This window comes from Lissotriton helveticus, chromosome 7, assembly GCF_964261635.1.
Source record: "Lissotriton helveticus chromosome 7, aLisHel1.1, whole genome shotgun sequence".
Lineage (NCBI taxonomy): Eukaryota > Metazoa > Chordata > Amphibia > Caudata > Salamandridae > Lissotriton > Lissotriton helveticus.
The window spans coordinates 782,801,629-782,828,169 of record NC_136068.1 but is presented as its reverse complement, the minus strand read 5'-3'; the positions used below and the strand labels follow the sequence as shown (position 1 = coordinate 782,828,169).

The following is a 26,541-nucleotide window of genomic DNA, read 5'->3' as shown; positions in this document are numbered from 1 at the left end:
TTCTGGATCTAGCCTGACACCTGGGGAAATTCAAAGATAAGGAATGTAAGGCTAGAAGTCACTATCAGATACGTCTTGTAGCAGCCTTTGTCGAATATGCAGTTTCTCTATTCTAAAATATTTTTCAAATGAGAACCTTGACAATTTGTCTGAGTTTCCTTTTAAGTAGTAAAACTACTCTCCTGATCAATTATGGAGTACGGGGATATCCCTTCAAAGACAATTTAAAGCAACATGATTTTATGTAAGGCAGTACGTCAACGCTGAGATCCAGATGCTAGTATAAACCTGGAGAAGTAGCCCTTCGTTTATTATCAGTAGAGTACTGTATAGTGTTGATCTTTTGTAGCATAGAGCTCTTTTTGGGTCAGTGAGAATACAAAAATACTTAATGAAAGCATCTCGGACGTACAAAAGGTACAGGAAGGGCAATACCAAACTAAGTATATTTCTATTTTACATATTGGGGGATGAAAGGGATGCTACATAGTATGCACGTTGTCTAGTGAAAAAAAAATACGTATGACAAAAACGTACGATTATAATTAATGACAAATCAAAGTCATGTCATTGACTCAGAGTTCGAAATAAAAAATGACAGTTATTCCAAGTCACATAACGGTCAACTGGAACTTGAGTCTACGTCAAAATAAAATAATTAATATCAAACTAAAATTGTTAGCAAATAATTATTTTAATAAATGATTATTTAAGGTAAAATGCACGTTTAAAAAATCAAATGTGGGGGGCGTGGCTACGCGGGCGAAGATGGTGGTAGCAGCTTGCTAAAGCTCCCGCCGGCCCGTACTTTATCCGACTGCAAATCCTGGCTCCCAGACCCGTTTCAATCCCCAAACGGCCGGTGAGCTATTCGGAGGGCAGGAGGTATCGCCCGGTGTGTTCTATGGTGCTCCCAGATCGCTGGTGGAGCTGCAGACCGTGGCGGCAGTTTCCGGCCTTGTCCCCCGGGAGGAACCGGGACCTCGAGTTTCGCGCTCCCCAGCCGGGGAGTCGCAGTGCCACCCTGCATAGGTCCGTCCCCCGGGGACTGGCGGAATCCTTCTTCCGGGCGGAGTGAGAGGCTGCCGGAGGGGCCCTCTGGCTGTGGTGAGTGCCTGCTCCGACCTGTGGAAAGGGCCGGAGTGCGACGAGGCCTGCGTTGAGGCAGCAAGACCGGGGCCTCGATTTTCGGGGCCTCCGACATCGCCAACTGTGAAGTGGCTGGGGTGCTCCGGCCGAGCCGGCGGACCACTCGGCTGGCGGACTGACCCTGCACGGCGGCGATTCCGGGGAGCAGCGGCTGGACGCAGATGGGCCTCGCTGCGGTCCTGGATCTCGCCTGGTGCACCTGGGGAGAGTAGTGGACAGCATCCTTGCAGGTCAGCCGGGGCCTGGGTTCTTGTGCTCTCCCGGTGCTGGCTGCGGACAGAGCCGACGCGGAATACAGGAGGTGTCTGGGGGCGCCGCTGAGCTGCTTTCTGGGGAGACCGGTTGGGCCTACCACGATTGGGGGTGCGGACCCTGCCACGGACGGCCAGTGGGCCACGTTGAACTTCCCTTGGACTGTCGTTGACGGAGCCGGTGGTGTGGCGGTCGGGACGCCCGAGGTCCTGTGAGGCCGGTGACTCCGGAGAGATCCGCTGTGTGCCCTGCGGAGCAGTTGGTGGCAGGGGGGTGGGGGCCCGGAGACCAGCTCCGTCGACCCCTGGCTGGGGGCCGTTTCCTCTTCGGGGGCCGGGGACAGTTCCGCTCTTCGGTGGTAGAGAACCCCCCCCTCTCCCCCCCCCCCTCAGTGGAGCCTCCGGATACAGGACCCTACATTTTCACGCAGCTATGACTAGGGGAGGTGGCGGCCCACCCAAGCAGGGGCCTATAGACAAGTTTACCGGCCCCAGCGGAGGGTCTGGGGCTCCTAGTGGGAGTGGAGGAGCGGGACCGGACAACGCGGCACTCATGGCAGCGATCACCCAGTCCAGGGATATGCTGGACGCAAAGATTGGGGCGGTGGGTGCAGACGTGACCCTACTGCGACAGGACCTACGGAACGCTGTGGAACGGATCACCGAGACGGAGTCGAGGATATTGGTGGTCGAGGATGAGGTGGGAACTTTGAAACGCAAAATGGCCGCGATGGCACAAGTTCAGAAGGCTCTTGCGACCCGGGTGGAAGATGCGGAAGGCCGCGCACGTAGGAACAACCTACGCTTTGTTGGCTTTCCGGAACGATGCGAAAAGGACAATATGGAGCAATTTTTAACCGGATGGCTGGAAAGCTGGCTTCCCGTGGGGGCGCTTTCTACCTGCTTTGTGATTGAACGTGCACATCGTGCGTTAGCGCAGCGACCACCTGAGGGAGAACGGCCCCGAGCTGTAATCGCCAGACTGTTGAACTATCACGATCGGGACGTGATCCTACGCGAGGCGAGGGCCAAAGACTCGCTCATCTATGAGAATCGAAAGATCATGATCTTCCCTGACTACACCAGGTTATTGCAGCAGCAGCGTCGCTCATTCTTGGATGCTAAGGCCAAACTGCGTGGATTGAAGATCCAATATTCCCTGCTGTACCCGGCCCGCCTGCGGGTTGTTTACCAGTCCCGAACTCATTTCTTTGACTCTCCTGAGGATGTTTTCAGATGGACTGACGAATCGGTGCAGATCAGGCCCCATGCCCAGCCGGGTCTCAATCCTGATGCCCCTGGAGGTTCGTCGCAGGAGCGGAGGGGCCAACCGGCCCGTACGGGCAGACAGCGGAGGTCTAGGTCGAGGAAGAGATCCGCCTCAGCCAGTGTGACTCGTACCGGTGATACTGTGGTGTCCGACGTCTCCGAAGACAATTCATGAGCGTATGGGAGTCTCTGCGCTGTTGCAGCGCGCTTGAATAGCCGGAGGGTCCGTGGCTGGGACTCGTTCCGAGGAGTGTGGGCGATGTTTAAAGCGCTTGTTCCTGTTCTTGGGGATGGTTTCCTGTAATGGTGGTGGTGGATAGGGGTCTGGGAGTGACTAGATAGGGCCTCCGACCACCACACACAGTGGTTGTTGGTATGGGGTAGGGTGGGGATTGCAGTCTTTAAGGGGTGTTGGGATCCATTGGTATGGTTGGTCTTGGGCCCTCTGTTTTGGGCTCGGGCGGCCCATGCCGCGACAGGTACTTCAGTGTTCTATGAGGTATTGGGGTGGGGGGAGTTGGGAGCAGGGGTTGGGGGTAGGACATGTGGAGACAGTGATGACTGAAACTGTAGGGTGTGTTAGAGTAGTTCCTGTTGTTGCTGGGAGGGTTGGGGATGGGAGGGGTAGGGGAATGCACGTGCTGTTTGTTATAGACCTGGGAGGAATACACGGTGGGTGGCGATGGCACGGGGGGCCGTCATGTTGGACCTCGTTTGACTATGGCTGACTCGCCTCACGGACTCCCCCGGGAGTCCCTACGGATAATCACATGGAATGTCAGGGGGATGCTGGATGTCATTAAAAGGGGGGCGGTTTTGCGGTGGGGGAAGAGGGAGGCTGCTGACGTACTCCTGCTCCAAGAAACTCACATGATGGGCTCCAAGGTACTTAGTTTACAGAGATTTGGATATCATCAGGTCTTTCATGCCGGTTTTGTCAGGGGCTCTAGGGGTGTTGCTATACTGGTGCATCGTAGAGTTGCATATGTTCATGAGAAGCAGTGGGCTGACCCTCAAGGCCGCTTTATATTCATCAAGGGCACGGTGGGCATGGAACCGGTTGTGTTTGGTAGTGTGTATGCCCCCCCCCCCTCTGCAGTGGGCCCTCTCCGAGAGGCTGTTTACGGTGTGGGATGATATCCCGGAGTCCTTGGCGGTGATTGGCGGCGATTGGAATGAGGTGATGGATGTGAATGTGGACCGTCAGAGGCGACGAGGAGTGCCTGCTGGTCCTTCTACAAGTTCCCCTACCCGGTTGCAGGCTATGGTCGAGGGATTAGGATGGGTGGATGTGTGGCGACATCTGCATCTGACAGCGCGAGAATACACGTATGTCTCTGCAGTGCATGGCTCGTTCTCGAGGTTGGATTATGTGTTTATGCCCGCCGTCTGTCTGAGTAGAGTACGCAGCGCTGCGATGCTACCGAGGGGACTCTCGGACCACTCACCTGTCTCAGGCACGATTGACCTTCTTACGAAGAGGCAACCTTTCCGGTGGAGGATGTCCTCGTGGCATCTCCAGCAGCCCTCTTATGTTCAACACCTGCGGGAAGCTGTTGCACACTACTGGCGAGAAAACCTAGTAGAGGATACGGACGTTGTAGTAGTCTGGGAAGCCATGAAACCCACTAAAAGGGGGGTGGACATTGCTTGGTGTGCTGAAGCCCGCCGTAAACGTCGGGAGTCGACCACTGCGGCTGCCAAACTCGTGGAGGACCTAGAACAGCGGAGTCGGGGTGGAGGGGACGAGGTAGCGGTGCGGCTGCTTCTCCAGGCGCAGCAGTCCTATGCCACTCACTTGATGGGCGAGGCTAAACAGGCGTGGCTTGCCACGCGGAGCAGGATATACCAGTGGGGGGACAAGTCCAGTACCATGCTCCATAGGTTGTGTCAGCAGCGTCTCCAGCCGATCACGCTGCCGGGCCTCACTGGTGAGGATGGGGTGACGATTACGGAGCCGGCCGACCTTGCAGCGAGTTTCGCCGATTATTTTAGGTCACAATATGCCCCACAAGATGGTCTCAGCGCTGAGGACGTGGCTAAATTTATTGACGACCTGCCCCCTCGGGCGGTGTCTGACGAGGCCAGATGGGACCTAGATGCTCCGCTTACGGCAGAGGAGCTTGGGGAGGCACTGGGCCAACTTAATGTTGGTAAAGCTCCGGGCCCGAATGGCTACCCCTGTGAATTTTTTAAGAAATTCCAGCTTCTCCTTGGGACCAATTACCGGTCTACTCTGGAGGCGGCACGAGAGCGGGGCAGATTGCCACCTGACTGGTGCCACGCCGAAATTGTGGTTTTCCAAAAACCTGGCAAACCCCCTGATAGACATGACTCGTATCGCCCCATCTCGTTACTGAATATAGAAGCCAAGATTCTAGCGAAGGCGTTAGCGAATCGCTTACTCCCCTATATGGTGGACTTAGTCCACCCGGACCAAGCAGGCTTTATGCCCCATCGGGCGACGCGGCACAACATCCGGCGAGCGCAGGCGGCGGTGGACGCGATGGGAGTCCTGGGAGAGGAGGCGGCTTTGTTATTAGCAGACATTCGTAAGGCGTTTGATTCCGTCAGCTGGACGTACCTTTTCGCGCTTCTTTCTCGCCTCAACCTGGGCCCGGTGCTTCTGTCGTACATCTCGCTGCTCTATACGGATGTCACGGCGTCCGTTAGGATCGCTGGGGCCACGTCGGAGGTATTTTCCATCGGACGGGGGACCCGTCAGGGGTGCCCGTTGTCCCCGTACTTGTTTGCGCTGGCTATGGAGCCTCTAGCGTCTTGGGTTCGCATAGATGCACAGCTCCGGGGTTTTGTTTGGTCTGAAACCCTTATGGATAGGATTGCCTTGTATGCGGACGACGTCCTCTTCTTTCTTACCGACTTGGACCGCTCGGGGCCCCGAGTGTTGGAAATTATGAGGATTTTTGGAGAGGTCTCGGGTCTTAGCTTGAGTCTAGGCAAGTCTACCCTCTGGGTGCTGGGAGGCAGGACGGAGGTGGGCCTCTGGGCGTCAGGCATACGGCAGGCGACTGACGGTCTGCAGTATTTGGGGGTGTTCCTTTCTGAATCCGCCAGTGTTACGTGGGAGCGTAATATTGTGCCTGTGTGGGATAAAGTGCAAGGGGATGTTAAAACTTGGTCTCGGATGCCGTTAACCATTTTTGGCAAATCGGCGATATTTAAGATGGTGGCTCTTCCCCGTCTATTGTACCAGTTACAGAACTACCCCCACCCCATCCCTCCCCAGTGGTTTCGGCAAGTTAACTCTGCCCTGTGTCGCTTTCTGTGGGCCGGGGGCGCAGCCAGAGTGGCCCTGAAGACGTGCTTCCTCTCCACGTATTGTGGAGGTCTGGCCACCCCGGATCTGTTGTCATATTATCAGGCCTCACAGCTGCTCATACTCAATGAGTGGTGGTATGGCGACAGAGGGGACCCGGCGTACGCCCTGGAGCGCTCTTTGATGGGCGACCATACTTTGCACGCGGTGCTCTACTCGGCTCGGCTGCGGCGGGTATTGCCATGCGTCACGAGGGTAGTCTTCGCTGTGTGGCGGCAGGCGTTACGTCGTATGGGTTGGTGGGGTAGGCTGACTGCAGAGACACCGTTGTGGCATAATGGTCAACTCCCCAGCCTAATGACTCTCTCCGGGTTCGATGGCTGGGATGCAGTTGGGATATCGACGTTGGGACAGGTCATGTCCGGGACTACTCTTAAGTCCTTCCAGGACCTTAGCGCTGAGTTCAGTATGCCCCAGACCCAGTTCTTTCGATATTTGCAGTTCCGGCACGCACTCGCGCCCAGTGTCGCGAACCTCGATTCGCTCCCTGAGTTTAGCCCCATTGAAGCTAAGATATTCATGGGGGACCTTGGTGACAAGAAGATCTCTCGCATTTATCAGACGATGGTGACCCACTGCTCTTCCACCCTACTGCCTTTGAAAGCCGCTTGGGAAGCTGACATAGGCCCCCTAGATGAGGATGACTGGAGGGAGGCCGTGGAGTCCCCGCGTGGAACCGCGATAGCGATGCGGCTTCGCCTCATTCAATTCAAGTACCTTCATAGGGCTTATTATACCCGAGAGAGGCTCTGGAAGGCTGGTCTAATTGGCTCGTCGGAATGTCTGCGGTGTGGCACGGCTGTGGGTACACTGCTGCATACAGTGTGGACATGCCCTAGATTGATTGGGTTCTGGAGGGGTGTATGGAATTGCTTGTCTGAGGTCTTGGGGTGGGACCTCCCGCGCACCCACCGGTTGGGTTTGCTCCATGTCCTCGAGGGCGTGGGTGGGAACATCTACAAGCGCCACTTATTGCTACTGGGCTTAATAGTGGCCAAGCGAGATCTAGCCAGAGCATGGAAGAGTGTCCGGGCCCCCCCCCTGTGTGCATGGAAGGCCGGTTTGGATTTTTATATGGGATTGGAACGACCTGTGTTTGAGGCGAGGGGCTGCCCACATAAGCATTTTAAGATCTGGAAAAGATGGGCGGAGTACAGGGGGCTGCTTCTCGATCCCCCGGAGGTGCAAGAGGAAGAGTTATAGCCATTGGTACCCGAGTGCCTCCTTGCGGTGTCATGCCTTACGACCGATGTTACTGAGTGTCTACTGCACGTGCATTGGGTTAGGGTGGGATAAGGGGTGGGTAGTGGGGGTGTTGGGCATTGGGAGTTGTTGGGGGGGACTAGGGTTGGGGAGGGGGTTCCTTACTTGATTTCTTCTTCTATTCCTTGGTTTTTATTATGATGTGTGTACACTACGCTGCAATGTTTGGTGGCGCTCTCCTGATTGTGGAGAACCACGCCTTTTGCTCTGCTTTCACTCAAATGAAAATAAAAAATTTGTTGTGAAAAAAAAAAAAATCAAATGTGCCTTTTCCTAAAACCACTCTAGCTGCCATCAAGTAATTCGCGCAAATTTCAAGATATTTAAATGCTTTCATGCCAAGAAGGTTGTAATTCTAATCAAATCAACATATATAGTTTGTACAACTACACCTTCTGAAGGGAAAGAGACAAGGATCCTTAAGGTTAGCACTAACCTTACACTGGTGATGCTTGACAAATGGCTTGAAAGAGTAAGGCTGCCAGAGTTGGGATTGATAACTGGCATTACCACACTGGGCAATTCCTTGGAAACATTCAAATCCTTTGTAGGTGGGATAAGGGCAGTTACTTCAGGGATTAAAGGTTTACCCTTTTGTGGTAGTTTTGAAATAATCCTCGCACTCTCCTTGGGAAGCATGTGCTCTTGTTTTGGTTTTCTCTCTGCTTTATCTACGTTTACGTGAGCATCTTTGAATTCAGATTTGCTTTCATGGTGGGTTATTTCCTTGTCACTTTCCTGCAGCACAAATGAGAAACACAAATATATTAGTGTTATGGAAATAACTGCAACAAATATACTAAGCCTTGATTAAAGTGGGAAGATATTCTCATTTTTTACTCAAATGTATGTTTGTGTCTGAAACAAGATTACAAGTAAGGTGTAATTTGCTCACCAGCTGTTTAACCTTCAATTTAAATTTTGGAGCAAATTAGAGAGGGATTTGCTAATAGTACAAATTGCCAGTTTGAGCTCCTCGTGGCAGGTGAAAACATGCAAAATGTAAAGATAAATCCTCCTTCTGTTATCTCGACCTTAACAGTCCTTTTGTTTTGCTGGTGCCACATGTAGCTCAGGAGTGAGGAATTCCTGTACCCCTAACACACTTTACTATTCATTGTGTCTTTGGAACAAGTCAGGGAAGGACACTGTCTGCAGTTAAGGTAACATTTGTTCCCATATATTAGTGCTCTTCGAACATGTTTTTTATGGCTCATTAATACAAAGCCTTTATTATTAGGGTGAGCCCTAGTAGGAAATGTATGTTCAGACTGCACTAACAGTGGTTCCAGTATAAACATTTGCACACATGCTTGCAAAGTTTAACAATAGAAGGCTATGCATTATAGTTCCAGCATCCTCTTTGATTAGATGCAAACATATGAAAAAGCCTGTGAGCAAAATTAATGATTCTTTTCTTCGAAAATAAAAAGTTCATTAAGAAAAGACAACTAGGAAGAAAGCGTTTCGCTAAAATACTGTGACATTTTAGGTACTGTTTCTTTGAAGCATCAATTAGTAAAATGTTTTGATGAAAGCTAGTATTTCTCAAAAATATTCGGGAGACAGCGTTAACAATGCTGTCAGTGCCACGCACGTTGGTAACATCCGCGTTGTTACCACGCATGGCATTACATCACAAGTCGTTAACACCAGGGAATGTGTTGGATCTTAAGTCCAACACATTCCCTGCTGTTGCGCAAATTGGAGTAGGAATAGCAATTTAGCCATCTAGTGCAAGTCGTAGAAACGACTTGCGTTGTAATGCCATGCGTGGTAACAACGCGGACGATGTAACGTCCGCGTTGTTACCTACCGCGATGCAATATGTGGCGTTGTAACGTCACATATTCAAAATATTCATAATGGAAAATCAGTGTAACTAGCTTCAACTCAATTATAGTAACATGAAAATAAGCAAGCATTGTAAAACCCAATAGGTATGACGTTGGTGGTCAGCCTTTTGGTTTTGTCAATATGTGTCTTGCAATACGTGTCTTGTTTTGACATGGTTTTTGTAAAACTTTTCTGCTGTAGGAGCTGCCAGGCTCTCATCATTATAACCAACACTGGCAAAAGCAAAAATATTTCTGGTCTAAAAAACCGACATTGCCACAAGTTCCTGGCACTAAGCAAAACTACTTTGCGTGCCAATATGTTCTTTGTTAAAGAGCAAAATACTTTCACTCACAGTGAAGCCAGCCAGCAGACAGAGAGAGAGAGAGAAATGTTATAAAAACCAAATGTCCTGATTAACGCCATACCTGAATAGGGGGCCAATTCTTAAAGCAAGTCACAAAAGTGCACCCATGAGATACGTCTTTGCATTCATGCAGATTTACGGCTTTCATGAATTCACAAGAATTTACAAAATTAGGTCATGAAATCTTACTCCTGCAAAATATTTGATAACCGCATTTTCGCACAAGCAAATATGAATGTGTAGATTTGCTCATGTGAAAATCTGTTGTGCTGTAACAAGTTTACTTTCCCACCAACCACTTTTTTACCCAACCATGGAAGAAGTTTAACTTCTGCCCCTTCAGGAGTACCCTTGTACACTTACGGACAACTTATCCTGTAAAAGAACAAGGATTGAAAACCTCTATCTATCCCAATCTCACCTTTGCACACACCCACTATAACAAAATAAAATTGAAAGGCACATATATTCTCCTATCATAAACTTTGACTAAGCCCAATAAATTGCATGCTGATCCATGAACAATCACATAAACCAGCTACAAAATTCAGTTACTCTCCCCTTTAAAGAACCCTGCACACTATTTTTCAACCAACTTTCTTTTCTACTGTCATCCCAAGACATCACTCTTCCATTTACTCAGGATTGCGAAATCATAACCAATTGCAGCATTAAGCCCTTCCTGCGACTCCCCACCCACCCTACATCGTTTGACTGGCAGGAGAAGACAGGCAACCTATCTTAAAATCCCACAGCACCAACAGAATGTATAAGAAAAGAAATAAGCAAATCACAAAATACCTTAAAACCATAAAAAGATGAACAATTGAATAAGAAATACATATATTAATTAAGGCGGACAATAAATTATATATTAAAAATGAAAACAATCCACAAAACCATTACAATACATTTTAAATTAAAACCAAATAATGTACAATATAAAAAAATAAAAGAATTATTAATGCTATAAACTATTTAAACACAAGGAGATGATGGACTGGGGGTGGATTAATTCAGCATTCTGTCCATCACCTGTTCTTTTTGTATTTGTCGCCCTAAGCGGGAAGGGTATGTCCAGCCGTGGGTCCTGTGCTCGCTATGCCACCAGATTCAAGCACACCTGGCTGATGAGGGTGTTACCCTGAAACCTGTCCCAGGATGATTGTTTCTGGTCCAGTGAAGACCTGGCCTGGCAGTTTGGTCTGGACTTTTCCCATGGGGAATAGAGTCATGACTGATTTGCATATGGCTGGGTCTAACCTGGACTAGTGTGGTGTGTAAAGATGCAAAAAAACGATTGATTAAACCCAGATCTATGACTGGGGGAATGTTTGAATAATTCAGCATTCCGTTTATCATCTGTTCTAATTTGCATTTGTCGCCCTAAGTGGGAAGGGTATGTCCAGACGTGGATCCCGTGTTTGCTACCCCACCAGAATCAAGCTAACATGGATGATGAGGGGTGTTACCTTGAAACCGGTCCCAGGATGCTTGTTTCTAGTCCAGGGAAGAACTCGCCTGGTATTTCGGGCTCAATTGTTCCCATGGGGAACAGGGTCAAAACTGATTTGCATACGGCTGGGTCTAAACTTGAATAGCGTGGCGTGCAAAAAAATTATGGATGTAACCCAGATCTGTGACTGGGGGTGAATGTTTGATCAATTCAGCATTCCGTCCATCATCTGTTCTTTTTGCATTTGTCGCCTTAAGTGGTAAATGTGTGCCCAGACGTGGGCCCAGTGTTTGATATGACACCAACTTCATACTAGCATGGCTGATGAGGGTTGTTACCATGAAACCGGTCACAGGAAGCTTGTTTCTGGTTCAGGGAAGCCCTGGGTTGGCAGTACGGGCTGGACTGTTTCCATGGGGAACAGGGTCAAGACTGATTTGCATATGGCTAGGTCGAAACTGGAATGGCATGGCGTACTAAAAAATGTATTTAACCTAGATCTGTGACTGGGGGTGAATGTTTGATTAATGCAGCATTCGGTCCATCAATTGTTCTTTTTAAAAACTCTATTTAACCAACATTATGAAAACGATTGGAGTCTGACAGTATTAAATATTATTTATGCATTGGTAGGGAATGTTTTGAACTTAGTATGGGTAAAATGTACTATTCCCTCTCCAATCTGTGCAACAGAAGGGAAAGTGTTGGACTTTAGAGGGGAAGCATTTACTACTCCTACTCCGGGCTGTGCAACAGTGGGGAAAGCATTGGATTTCGGAGTAGTACATTTTCTATTCCCACTCCAGTCAGAGCCGCAAAAGAGAGTATTGGACTTTGGAGAGGTGACATTTACTATTCCCACTCCAGTCTCTGCAACAGTAGGGAAAGCCTTGAGTTTCAGATGTGTAACGTTTACTATTCCCACTCCAAACAGAAAAACAGAAGGGAAAGGGCTGGACTTTGGAGAGATAAAATGTACTATTCCCACACCAGTTGGTGATACAGTGGGGAAAGCGTTGACATTTTGAGGGGTGGAGACTTACTCTTCCCACTCCAAATAGCGCAACAGTAGGGAAAGCGTTACAATGTAAAGAGATTAATTTTACTATACCTACTGCAGTCTAAACAACAGTAGGGAAAGTACTTCACTTAAAAAACGTTACATATAAAAGTAAAACTTCGCATAAGACGGATATGCAGTTCGGAGGCTGAATGTGCAGCTGCGCAGGAAGCCAGTAGACTGAGATTTTTGGCCCGGGGATATTCCAATGAAGTCATTGAGTCTGCGATTATTCGGACTCAACAGATGCCCCGGATTTTAACTCTAACTTCGAAGTCTCAGGATAATCTCAATCCCATACAGGAAGGTGATACACAATCCTGCATGATTTTATCCTATAGTAGGCAACACTCTGACATTAGAAAAATCATGTACCGGAATTGGAATCTCATTAAAGGGGATCCAGTCATTGGTCAGAGGGTTCCAGACAAGCCATTGCTTACTTTTAGGAGATGTCCGTACATGGCCAAGGCATTGGTCAAGAATACAATGGAGCCCCAGATTTCCAGCACATGGATGGCCCTCAGTAAAGGTTTTAAACAGTGTACTCAGTGCAAGGCCTGTAGGAATGGCTGTAACAAAACTAATTACATGAGCCCTTTTAAACAACATCCGCAGGAAATCTCAAAAAGACTCACCTGTAAGACAGATTTCGCGGTTTATGTGCTGGAGTGTCCGTGTGGGTTGAGGTATGTGGGAAGCACTAGGCGTCCCGCCCACAAGCGGATACTCCAGCACATAAGGGCGATAACAGGCAAAGATCAGGCCTATTCGGTGGCAAGACACTTTGGTCAACTCACGAAGCTAATCCAGTCCATCTCCAGTACTATGTAATTGACACAGTCGGGCCTTTGAAACGAGGGGGTGACCGACAAGCGAGGCTTCGCCTTTTAGAAACCCGATACATACTAGAACTGGACAGCAAAAATCCCAATGGACTGAATGCTAGTGAGGACCTATACACTTATCTTTGAAGGGTTTGTTTGATGTGGGACCATTAACGAGTAATCTGGATTTTACTCAGGGGCCTCTGCATATAACTGTGTATAAAGAGGATTTTTTGTATTATTTTAGAAAAAATTGCAGAAGACTGTAGTCTTTAGTCTGACTCAGATTGTTTTTATGGTGGGGGTTATTTTGACGGTTAATTTTTACTGTCATATATTTGCACTTGCACTGGCACTTTATAGACTTATTTTGCACACCTTGACTCCTAGGGACCAGTAGATGGAGAAATGGCTTTTTGAGACAGGGTTGGGAGATTGCCAGAATTAATCTATGCCCACTTTGGGCAATATTTTCAAACAGAATTGATGTATTTCTTCTGAAAGGTTTATTTGAGAAGCTATAGTTGAACAGTATATCATGTATTAAGCAGTGACTATATTCTGTTCAGGGCGATAATATTGGAACAAAACAACATATATGTGGATTTTATAAATTTCCCGTTTTTTAAGAATCTAAGATGTGATTTTTATGAACTTTATATGCAATTATGAATTTTTAAATAATTTATATTTATTCAATGTTTGTGCATTAGCCCGATTGATCACCTTAAAAGTATAGGGGTCAGTTTCAGCTCCAAGAAAGTATTTCTTTGATGTTTATATCTGTTTAAACTCTGCCTAATTTGCACTAGCACTTTAAATACTGGTCTCTGCCAAACGCAACTTGCCATGTGATCAAGCTTCAGTGGAAGCGAAACGCGTTATGGCGGCTGGCTGGCTGAAAATAAATCACTTTGATTAAGCACTGATTCCTAGGTCCGCTTCTTGTCATTTTCAAAAGGCAGGAGCCTTTTTCTTGGTGACGACTTACTTGTACAAAAGTAAAACTGTGAATGTAGAAAAATTATGAATTCTTAATATAAAAATTATTAATTGACATAAATATTGATATATGTGTGTGATAAAACATAAAAACACAATAATCAGTTTACATAATTACTACTCAATACAATAATGATCAATTAATAATTATTATTCAAATAATTAACTTCCCACCTTATATCTCTTCAAACATAGCAGCTCACACCTACAATATAACTTAAAACATGATTATTACATAATTTAAATATTGAAAAGCAATTGAAATAATTAACAATAATCAATTTTTAATTATTAATTGACTAACCAGCCTAAACCCCTGCAAACCTAGCCGTCCACAACTAAAATATAAAAAGAATACAGAAGTATTCCATAATTTTAAAATTCAATTAAATTAGTACTTTACACATAATAATGAATAAATAGTTAATTATTATTTTATTAACGTCCCACCCTAAACCTCTACAAACCTAGCATCCTGCAAGGATAAGTTACTTGCCTCTAATCCTAGTTCTCTTCCAGGGATATACTCATCAAAGTCATAAGTACTGAATAGCCCTCCTCCAAGTGCGAGACCCCAGAGCATATACAAAATACATATATGTATATATATCGTCGCTTCACTTGCACCAAACTCACATACTCTCGAACGGGTGCTTTTCCGGTGGGGGTGCTCCAGACGTGTTTCGAAAGTCGCCTTCCTCGATGGTATGAGGGCGCACCAGAAACTGCAACTTTTTATATTGTATACAAACACCACTTTTCCTGTTTTGTCATGGCAACATAGAAAAGGGACCAACATATCCACATTGCAATGACAGCACCATATTTAAGCATACTGCAATCAATTGCAATATCATAATATCAGCAGATAATGTTTTGGGCAATGTCCATCAACTGTTTGCATTATCAAATCCATTTGATTACATACATATCTAGATTAAAAAATATCAAACAATTCATTTGAATTAATTTACATTTGCCAAATCTCGCCCAAGATGGGCCGATTATCCTGCATGTCTCCATTATCATACATGGAACTGCTGAACTTACCCAATTTCCACACAATCCTGCCCTGGATGGGCTTAAAATCTGAATACATTACAGAGCCTGCAAAAATAAATCCCTTTGCTACAATATCATACATGATCCATACTCCCAATATACACCCCAAAGTGGAAAATTGGACATAAATAACATCCATAAATGATAAAAGTAGACAATTGTTATATAAAGAATGAGAAAATAAAGCAAAATCCGACAATAATTCATTCATAGTAAACAATACCCAAGAATTCATCTATCATAAAAATTCAATAGCGCTCTTCACAAAATTCCACCCCTAAACCCATAATTCATATTCTAAGTTATCCAGAATTTCTCAGATTATTAGAGTTTAGACTGTTTAGATTTTTTTTTTATATTCTTTTATTAATTACATGCTTCGCAGAATACTCTATAGACAGACCCAGGGATGAGTAATACTAGGGAAGAGAGCCCTATATCCTAAGTGTACTATAAGTTCCTCATTGCTATTCAATCCCCCGGGAGTATTGGTACCTAGATCTATAACGTACCTTGACTCTAACCTTCTTTTTTTTTGTCAAATCTGTTTTTATTGTTTTAAGGTTAGATTTACAGCACAAGCATCACTTATAAAAGCTCACAGTCATATACAGGTCATTCGTCAATGCATTAGCACATGGTCATAATATGTTACATGAGTTCGAGCTTTACTATGAATAGAGCAAAAGATGCTCACCCAGGGGCTAACTGAACTACATTTCGTCAGTCCTGATGCAGACTCTGAGGCTACCAATTGGGGCCGGTGTGCTAACTTCTCAACAGTCTGTGCGGTCCAGGGCTGACCCTCCATCTTGGGCATGCAAACAGACAGTGTATATCTGAAACAAGAAACAATACCAGTGGCAGCAGAAACCGTGTGTGTATTTAACTCCAGCTCTTTTCCCCCTTGTCCTGACCCGCCACCCCCTCCAGAGTTGCGTGCACGCTCCTCATCTGTGTCCGCGTTGGCATGGTTGCCTTCATGTCCTGGTGGAGCAGGAGTAAAGCGTCACCAGATTATCCCGGCAGGAGAATGACCTGTGGTATGCACCCACCCGTGTGTACACCTCCAACACCCTCCATGTGGCTCGTACGCCCCTCCCTGTCCGACTGTTGTAGTGCACCAAGCATCCGCTCCCAATGGGGCGCTATGGGTTCCTTTCGGAGCCCTAGAGTTTCCTCCCTGCGGATGGCGGTCCACTCTGTCCTAGCCCACGCCTGAAATGAGGAACTCAATGCCCAGCGTACACGGTGGGTCATGTTCCTTCCATCTCCTTGTATGGAGGTGTTTTGCTACCACTAGCCCCAGGTCCAGAAAACGGGATGACACCTTATCCTTGGGAGATCCCTTGAAATTATGCAGGATGTACTCAGTCCAGTCAAAGGGTATGGTTCATCCTGTGCAGCTCTGCTGTAGTGCACTGATTGCGCGCCAGTAAGTGCCCAGCCTAGGACAGCTCCACAGAATATGCAGGAACCCCGCCCCCAGCTCGCTACACCTAGGACAGAGCACATCGTCACGGTAAAAATACTTATTAATCGACTCAGTCGTGAGGTAAGCCCTGTGGACAATAACGAGCTGAATTTGGCGGAATTGCATGTTTCTGGGGATGCGCACCGGACTTTTAAGTACCCTTTCCCATTCTTTGTCCGCTAGTGGCCACCCCATGTCTAGCTCCCATTTGCATCTAAGTGGGCCTAAACTAACTGCCACGTGTTCCCTTAATGATGCCGCAAACCAGCGAACTAGATGCCTGCCCCTCCCCATAACGTGCAGGTACTGCATTGTTAAATGCTGTCTGGGCTCCGTGGTTACGTCTCCCCACCTGGCGGGCAGCTTCGCTATCAATGAGCGGTATACTAAGAACCCCCCGGGTGGAAGCCCCTCTTCTGTTACCAGTGTCTCCTATGTCATGAGCTCCCCATCCCTGTATAGGTCTCCAAGCGTATGGATGTCAGCCTCCCGCCACTCCGTAAGCATGGAAGCCGTGAGCACCCCTCCGCCACCAGTCGAGCCCTCCAGGGGTATAGCTGGCACATAAAGAACCGTGTTACAGGTGAGGTATAAAGCCCTCTGGTAGCATTTGTATGCCACAGTCAGGAGGAGCGGTGTTGGTCTCTCAATCACAGCTATGGGGTGGAAAAGTCTGGTTATACGCTCTAGTCAGTATTGCGGCAGTGCTGTGGCTGTATCGTCTCTACCTCTATCCGCCAACCAGCGAACAACCCATTGTAACTGAGCGGCTAGATAGTAGTGTTCAAAACAAGGAGCAGCCAGGTCTCCCCGGTCTGTTGGCAGGTATAAATTTGCTAGCCCATTTGAAGCCCATAGGAATGAATGGGGCATTACCGGTCGGTATTTACCAAATCGGTAAATACCGATTTTGACAAGGGTGCAGGGGGTGTCACTTTGACACCCTCTAGCACCCCCAAAAAAGGTTTGGGGGCCATGTGGCAGGCATACCTGCCCTAAGGGCAGGTCTGCCTGTCATATGGCACAGGTGTGCATGCACACATGTGCATGCACACCTGAATCGGTATTTTACCATCAAATTGAATTTGATGGTAAAATACCGAATTTGTAGGGCTTGTGGGACTCAGAAGAGTCCCACCTACATCTCAATTTTACCGATTCTGTAAAAATACCGGTCGGTAAATTTACCGACCGGTATATTTACCGAATCGGTAAAATTACCGAAATGCCCTGTTGCAATCCCCCTACATGTCGAAAGCCAAATACCGGTCGGTAACGGCCGAATTCGGCCGTTACCGACTGGTATTTGGCTACCTACATCTGGCCCCTAGTCACGTCATTGAAGGAGAGACCTTTTGGCATTTCCTATGCTTGTTAATGGCTGCTGAATGATTAGCATGCTAGTTGGGCACTGTTTAGTGTCACACCCTATTGAGAGAGCGCAAATTAAGAAAAACTGTAGAAGTGCACCATATTTACAAGCATGTTGTATTAGTTTAGTAAACAGTATATAAGAGTGTCGAAATTATAGAGTGAAGGTACATAATAGTGTTTAATTAGAATAGAATACTTATATAGAGTGTGAAAAGCTAAATGTAGATGTGTTCAAAGATGTTAGAATGATGTTGAAATCTCATGTTATGTGGCTGTTGTAAAGGAAAATGTAATTCTGCTAAACGTGGAAATGTGTAGGCCACATGGCAGTTCAGAAAGAGTACAAGAAACTGATGTATTTGCACATAATCTGGATTTTAATGTTATTATGATTCAAGTATTACTGAACCTAGGACTGATATATATGTTTTATAGACGTTTATATAATCATTGTGTGTAATAAGTTAGAATATTGTTTAAACTAAAGAAATTAAATGTTTTGTAGAAGTGCATAGGCCCGTTTCATGGAATCCTATCAGGCCTGAATAGATAAAGTCATTTCGTTTGATCTGCATGTGCTCGTTAGAGAAAAGTCGTGTTAGGCACAGGACGCTGAGCCTGTTACATGGTTTACGACTTAAAGATATGGTGGAGGCCGGAATTTGGGGCCCACAGAGAAAGTGTCTTTTGCAGGTGCGAGGGGGTTTAATCAGGAAAGTGATGAATAGACTTTTGTTCAAGAGAGCCTGGTACAGGCCTGGAGGAGTCTTCAGGAATTTCCTGGGGGTACCGTCTTGCCGGAGAGGAGCCTGGGAAGCAAGGTCAACGCTAACGATGGGCCCAGAAGGAGTACCAGCATGGAAGTTGCCGCCAGAACCAACACCACGTGAGGGGCATCTTTGGGGGCGTTTCTAATGTAAATGTGATTTTGTATTAGGGACAGCACCCCTGGGTGGAGGCAAGGCAGATGATCTGAGGAACCTAAGAGAGCGGATGGGTAGGCCGATAGGGAACTGCGAGACATCGTTTTGGAACAAAGACTAAGGGAAGTGCGTGTTCTTCTTTGGAAGTCACCACTGCTGACACCTTTTAGGTTAAGATCTTGCTAAGTAGGGATGTCACTTAGTCTAGTGTAGGGACAGTCTAATCTGATTTCTTTCCTTTCTGTAAATGACTTACAAGCTAAAGCTTGTGTTTATCCTCGTAACTTTGATAATTCTAGAGTTTTTTTGGTGATATTCTTCTGCCGACTAAGAGCATTTAGAAAATTCATGTTTGTATTGATACCCGTATATCTTTTGAATCTTATTTTGAGATGTTTGTATCTCCAGTTAAGTTTGGCTTTGTAATAAACTTTTAAACTTTTAAGCTTGAGTGGTTCTTTAGAGTGGAGAAAGTCTTTAACTGATTAACTTAGTAGTGGATTGCCTTTTACTCAATGACAGGTACCAACGGTTCAGTCGACCTGAGTTGGGATCTAGATCTATAACTATAGACCAGAAATCCCGCGTTAACAGTTGGTAGCAGAGTGAGGATGGTTACCTTCTTGAGGAAGGTGATCTAGACTAGGTTAAGTTTACCCCAAGGTCCCTAGATCGAGAGGTGGCCTGCCGAAGAAGGTGCTGACGGCGCGAGAGAAAAGCAGCAGAATCGGACGAGAGTGAGTATAACAAGGGTCATGCGTGGATAGATTGCGGTGTTTTGTGTTGTATTTGTATTGTAATGTCATGCGGAGTTGAATGCCTGTAGTGTGATTGTGAGAAGGTTGTGAGCGCGCGCAACCTGGTAAAATCTTAAGTTCGGGGTAGAGCTTAAGTGGTTCGGGTGTATCGAACATCCAGAGTAATTGTCGACCAGAGTAAGGGGGTCATGAGGTACCATTGATCGCCCGCAGGACCGAGATAGGGGGAATGCAAGAGTGAGTGTGTGGGTGACGGACGCAGGTCGAAAGTTACCGTGTGCAAGTAACCTATCAGAGAAGGCGATTGTCTGGACGTACACGGAAAGACATTTCGTCAGTTAAGGTGACAATTACAGTTAGACTGTGGACGTACAGTCAGAGAAAGGTGATCACTTGGTCGGAAGTAATCATTTTTTTCAGAGTATGAATGGGACGCATGCATGACCGGGAGACGAGCGGAGAAAGGAGGGGAACTGCTGCAAAGGGGGACGAGTGACGTCAGCGAGGGCCGCGCTGTGATAGGGCGGTCAGTGTGAAGCCGCGCTGGGACGAGAGACGTCAGCGAGAGCCGCGCTGTGATAGGGCGGTTGGGGTGACGTCAGTGAAGAGCCGCGCAGTGATAGGCCAGTTAGCGAGAACCGCGCTGAGATTGGTGGATTGTCATCAGGAAGTAAACGAACGCGGAGAAAATAGAAATTTGTAGAGTTTGAACATGAAGTGTTTTAAATGTTTGAGAGGGATTTTTAAGAGAAAAAGAAGAGAATCTTATTCCGGGGAAGAGGCGCCGCCGGAGGGTACACCAGCTCACTATATGGCAACGAATGTTGGGTTGCATACTATACTGTGGCTTGGGACTTGGAGTAAGATTACAGAAGGGAATGAGGAATTGACCTTTCCGAAATACGGAACGTTTAGACTAGAGGTGTTGCATCAGTTTAAAGCAGTCATGTCCTCACTGAGACCTTTGCCTAGACCAACACAGTTTGAGGCCCTTAATGTGTGGATTAGGGCGGCGCCCGACAGGAGTCAGAACAGACGCCAAGAAAGGGTAAGGCGATCAGTAAGGGCAGTGCAAGATGCTAAATGGGATGAAGAAGCCAAGAAGTGGAGGGTACAGGTGATTGAGGTAGATAAGTTGTACCCCATGAGAGAGGTTACAGGTGGAAAGAAACCCATAGAAGAGGATGAGGAGAGTGAGTCGGAGGACGGCCTCATAAATAGGTTGTTGATAGATAGACCACCTCCGGACAATAGGGAGACAGAAGGTACGGGGCTCCCAAAAGAAGACAGGGTTGGCATAGAAGGGTATAGGCCACTCCCTTTAGCGGATTGGGTACCTACCAAAGATGAAGGGACACTTCAACATAGTCCTGTACAGAGAGTAGTCGGAAGGTTTGTGGTGCAGAAGACGCCAGCAACAGAGAGGGCTGAGTCTCATGGATTGCCAGAGGCTCTTCAAGTACCTGTTACCATAGGTCCTATACGGTCGATTTATAGCCCAGAGAAAGCAAGGTAGGAAAACCAGGTACATCTGGACAGGGAAAGAGTTGAGATGGAAAGGAGGAATAACACGACAAATGCCTGGAGGCAATTGCCAGGACCAATAACGTGGAACACCCCATTAGATTCAGCAGTGGGTCCAGTAATAGAACAGGGGGGTCAAAGAGGACCGATGGACCTGAGGGGACCAAGGCCGAAAACTTATACAGAGCTAAGAGCAGACTTGAGAGAATGGGATGGGTCCACAGAAACTCCAAGCAACAGGTCCAGAGCAGAAGCGGAGTGGGGAAGTCGAGGCAACGGGACAGTATCTCACTGCGGGGCAAGCGAAAGCAGTCAAGAGCATGAGGGTCACAGTCAGGAGAATAGAGGAGTTATACGTCATATTGACGGGGGAAATGGCCAGGAGCAAAGAGGCAGAAGTACGGAGTGTGGGGAGACATCTCGTTTCACTCAAAATGAGGGAGGACAAAGGACCCAAGAGTACAGGGATAGGTTTAGGTGCACTCACCATGCACCCAGTGATAATGTACAGCACTGGGGTCGTGGGAGCATAGGGAACAGTGAAGGATCTTGCCATGTGCCGACTGATCAGAGACCACCGGCAAATGGTGAAGAGATGGGGAATAACGGAATGTCTTACCATGCACCTAGAGAAGCCATACTAAATGGGAAATGTGGAACTATGGGGAATAGGGGAGTGTTTCACTACCCACCTAGAGAGGATGGAACTGCATGGGACCTGGAGAGATGGGAGCATGGGAGGACTCCCCATAACACGCCTGAGCCCAGACGTAGGACTCAGAGCTGTGATGGGAGAGATACAATTGGACTCTCTAGAGATTGCATACTGAAAGCTGTGATAAAAGCCAAAAGACTCGATGTGACCAGCTTAAGATCTGATCTGAACGATATAATAGACGGTATATTGTCTTTAGAAAGGATCGACATGTACGAACAAGATGAGCTACTGTTTATAGCAAAGGACATCACTCAAAAAGCCAGAGCAACTCATGAGAAACTGTCTGAATTGGCAGACAAGTATATGGTAGATTTGTCCAGAACCAAGGCATTACAGGGTAATCACAGGTTGCAGTATTCAGATCAGGACTTAGAAGAGAGGAGGACAACTGGATTAAAAACACACAAAGGAGAACTGATCACAGGAATAAGAGCATGGAGAGACCTGGACAAATGGGAAGAGAGGTGGTCCAAGAAGGGAACAGTCAGACGGAGTGCGAATGTGATGTCTCCAGAGGGAAGGCTAATGCAGATGGAGGCATTCCCTTTGCGGGAAATATCGAATGGGAATTATGTACATGTGCCCTGGAGTAGGGGGGATTTGGCTGCATTTACCAACTCATTTCCGAAGTTAAGGGAGAATCCTGTAGAGTGGTACAAGCAGGTAGAGAGGTTTGTCAAGATTTCAAAGGTGTTGTGGATTGATTTGAACACCTTGTTTGATATTGTGGTTCCAGGAGACTTGTGGATAGCATGCAAGGTTAGTGTCGATTGGCCAACTGTAGAACCAGAAAGGGATCCTCGCACAAATGGACCGTCAGAAAGTGTAATGTTAAAATATGAAAGGGTGATTACATCGTTGAAGGATAAAGTGCCACCACAAGACATAGATTGGGTAAAAATAGACCGAACTAGACAGGAACCAAAGGAGACAGTTCACGAGTATTATGAGCGATTGCTGAAAGCATTCAAACAATACAGTGGACTAGATGTAATGGACCCCAAAGATATAGGACAGTTTGTATCAAAGTTTGTTTTGGGGTTGAGACCTGACATTTGTCTGATGATTCAGCAGCATTTAATTTGTTGGCAAAACAAACCATTGGATGAGATTTTGAGATACGCGAGATACTGTAGTGATGAGATAGAGTCCAAAGCAAAGAAATTAAAGGAAAAATTGATGGTGGTGCAGATGCAGTCAGCTGCAAAAGGAGGACAGCAGCAACAGGGAACAGGGACCATGGGACGGAAATCAAATGGTCAGAATAGGGACAACGAGGAAAACCCTAGACCTAGGATAGATCTTGCTACATTGAAAAAAACGACAAAGTGCCACCAGTGTCACCAGGTGGGACATTGGAGACGCGAGTGTCCCTATAACCCTGAAAAGGGAGAAATAGAGGTAGAAGAGGAAGTTCAGGAAGTCCCAGTTCAAAGGGTGACAGTGTCAAGAAGTAATGCGGCCAAAGGGGGGACTTCGGCTCCACGAGCTCAGTTCCCTCAGCCACCAAAGATTACGACAGGAGGAAAGGTCTATAGACAAATGCCTTTGTTCACAGGTAAAGAAGAGTGTTACTACGTTGATCCATTGACGGGACGACGTGTAAGTAGAGAGGAGGACTGTACCCTCGGGGCAGTTCTAGAAGTGGATCAAAGAGGACCGTTCGTTGAGGCAGAAGTGGCAGGGTGTCCTACAACATTCTTGGTGGATACTGGAGCTACTCGATCAACTCTGAGATCGGCAGTGGTTCCAGATCTACCAATGTCGGGGGAAACGATTCAGGTGGTAGGAGTTGCAAATAAGAGGATGACTAGCCCTTTGACGGAACCAGTGTCAGTGAAAATAGGAAACTACACAAATGAACATCAGTTTGTGGTATGTGATTCTAGTCCTGTGTGTCTGTTAGGAAGGGACTTATTGTGCAAATTGAACTGCACAATATACTGCACACCTCAGGGTGTGGAGGTACAGACTACAGACGATGATGCTACTTTTAAGGTTACAAATTCGAGAACATGTGTAGAACTGTATCCTACCCTGACTGTGGAGGATCTTCCTTGGGACTTACGAGATGCAGTGTCCGCAGAGGTATGGGATTTTACTGGAGAAGAGATAGGATTGATCAAAGGGGTAGAACCAGTGAAGATTATGGTAAAACCCAATGCTGAATATCCAAGAACACCTCAGTACAAATTGACCCCAGAGACGATTGCAGGAATAAACCCCGTAATCGACTCTATGATTCAACAGGGAATACTGAAGGAAATCGTGAGAAGCCCATGTAACTCCCCGATTATGGGTTTGCAGAAACCTAGTGGGAAATTCAGAATAGTGCAGGATCTTCGAAAAATTAACAACATAGTTGTTTCATGTTGTTCAGTGGTACCGAATCCATCAGTGATATTATTTCAGATACCATTCCAAGCTGAGTGGTTCACAGTGATAGATCTTTGTCAAGCATTCTTTTCAATCCCATTGGATGAAGAGAGCCAGTACCTTTTCGCTTTTAAAATGGAAAATCGCGTTTTAACATGGTGTCGCATCCCCCAAGGGTTTACAGATAGCCCATCAATTTTCAACCAGCTGTTGAAGAAAAATCTTGAAAGTCTGGTACTGCCCCAGAACTCGGTTCTGGTCCAGTACATAGACGACCTACTTGTTGCGTCAGAAACAGAAGAGGCTTGTAAGACAGATACCATTGCCTTGCTGAACCATTTAGCTGAAAATGGACACAAGGTATCTCCGAGCAAATTGCAGTACTGTCTGACAGAAGTACAGTACTTGGGACACCGGATAGAAAAAGGAAAGCGCAAGGTGTCACCAGATAGGATAGAGGCGATAATGAAAATGAACGCGCCTACGACACAGAGAGAAGTCAGGATGTTCCTAGGAATGGTTGGTTATTGCCGACAGTGGATAGCTAACTTTTCACTGAAAGCAAAACCCTTATAAAAACTGACGCACAAGGAGGTGAGTGATCCGGTACCATGGGACAATGATTGTTTGATGGCGTTCCTCCAGCTGAGAGAAGACTTGTGTCGTGCTCCGGCTTTGGGAATGCCAGATTATGAGAAACCATTTGCACTTTTCTGCTGTGAGAGAGAAGGCTGTGCTTTGTCAGTTTTAGTGCAAATTCATGGAAATGCCCGTAGACCAGTTGCTTACTTTTCGGCTACCTTAGATCCAGTAGCCGCAGCTTTGCCCGGATGTCTCAAATCCTTTGCTGCAACAGGTGTCAGCATTGAACAGTGTGAAAATATTGTAATGGGACACCAGTTAGTGGTGTATGTACCGCATTCTGTAGAATTGTTGATGACCAGGACCAAGACACAGCACATGACCAACAGTAGGCTCACGCGCTACGAGCAAGTTATACTTGCTGCGGAGAACGTGACCCTTAAGAGGTGCTCTGTTTTGAATCCTGCTACTCTAATGCCACTTCCTAATGATATAGAAGGCGAAGAATGTGAAGATCACGATTGCCTTGATGTGACTGAACTATGCACGAAACCGAGACCAGATATCGTGGATGAGCCATTGATCGACCCTGATGAAATTTTCTTTGTTAATGGCTCATGTTTAAGAGACGATACTGGTCGGTTGAGAGCAGCTTATGCTGTTTGCACCATTACTGGAGTTGTGGAAGCCTCTTGCCTGGAAGGAGTACACTCCGCACAGGTGGCAGAAATCATTGCATTGACACGTGCCTGTATAGCAGGAAACAAAATTAGAGTCACCATCTATACGGATAGCCAATATGGTTTCGGTGTAGTTCATGATTTTAGGCAGTTGTGGTCTCAGAGAGGTTACATGACCTCCTCTGGTTCGCCTATTCGAAATGGAGAATTTGTGCGATTACTGTTAGAAGCATTACAAGGTCCAGCTGAAATCGCAATCGTTAAATGTGTAGCCCACACCAAAAATACTGATTTTGTGTCACAAGGTAATAGATATGCAGATGAAGTTGCCCGCTATTGTGCGGAGAAAGGATATTCTTTCACGGAGGTGGAAGCAGGTGGGGTTCAGGAAAAGACCGAATTAAACATGATGCTAGAAACAGTGGATACTTGGGAGGATTTGAAAAACATGCAAGAAAATGCACCTGATTCTGAGAAAAAGGCATGGGAAACAGCAGGATGTGTGAAAAGTGAAATGGATTTCTGGGTTTCAGCAGATGGAAGAGCAGTATTACCTGAGGAATTAGTGAGTCCAATGGCACGACAGATACATGGTCCAGTACACCTAGGAAGAGATGCCATGCTGAGGGTATTCAGGCAGACTTGGTATTGCCCTAAGTTTAGGATTGCAGCAGAAGCAGTGTGTAGGAGATGTGTCACATGTCAGCAACTAAACGTAGGGAAAAGAACACCAGTTACAATGAGTCACATTGGGAGGTCTGGGGGGCCTTTCAACAGAATGCAATTAGATTTTATTGAAATGCCAAAAAGCAACCACCTCAGGTATGTTCTGGTGGTTGTATGCATATTTTCCAGATGGGTCGAAGCATACCCTACACGCAGGTGGGATACACTCACAGTAGCAAAGTTGTTGCTTAGAGAGTTGATCCCGCGCTACGGGGTGCCAAACTCCCTGGAATCAGATCGAGGAACTCATTTTAACAGTGAAGTTGTGAAGATGCTTTGCTCTGCATTGAACATTGATCAGAAGTTGCACTGTAGCTATCGACCGGAGGCTTCAGGTATCGTGGAGCAGATCAACGGCACGTTGAAGTCCCGTATAGCCAAAGTATGTTCATCGACTTCCTTAAGTTGGCCTGATGCTCTGCCTTTGGTGCTCATGAGTATGCGTAGCACACCAGACAGGAGGACAGGTCTCTCTCCGCATGAGATCCTGATGGGGAGGGCAATGAGACTTCCAACTGTCCCAACCA

At 46.7% G+C, this 26,541-nt stretch overlaps 1 protein-coding gene across 7 annotated transcripts in view; it reads right to left on the bottom strand.

Moving 5' to 3' along the window:
• LOC144769184 (uncharacterized) overlaps positions 1-26,541 on the bottom strand; it is a 4,448,662-nt gene that overhangs the window by 2,503,933 nt on the left and 1,918,188 nt on the right. For all 7 annotated transcript variants that reach the window (XR_013598674.1, XR_013598675.1, XM_078653198.1 and 4 more), the window contains one exon: positions 7,706-8,007. Coding sequence is in view for 5 of the 7 variants with exons in the window: in XM_078653198.1 (XP_078509324.1) it covers positions 7,706-8,007 (302 nt within the window). In the remaining 2 variants the exon portion in view is untranslated. The remainder of the gene's footprint in view (positions 1-7,705; positions 8,008-26,541) is intronic.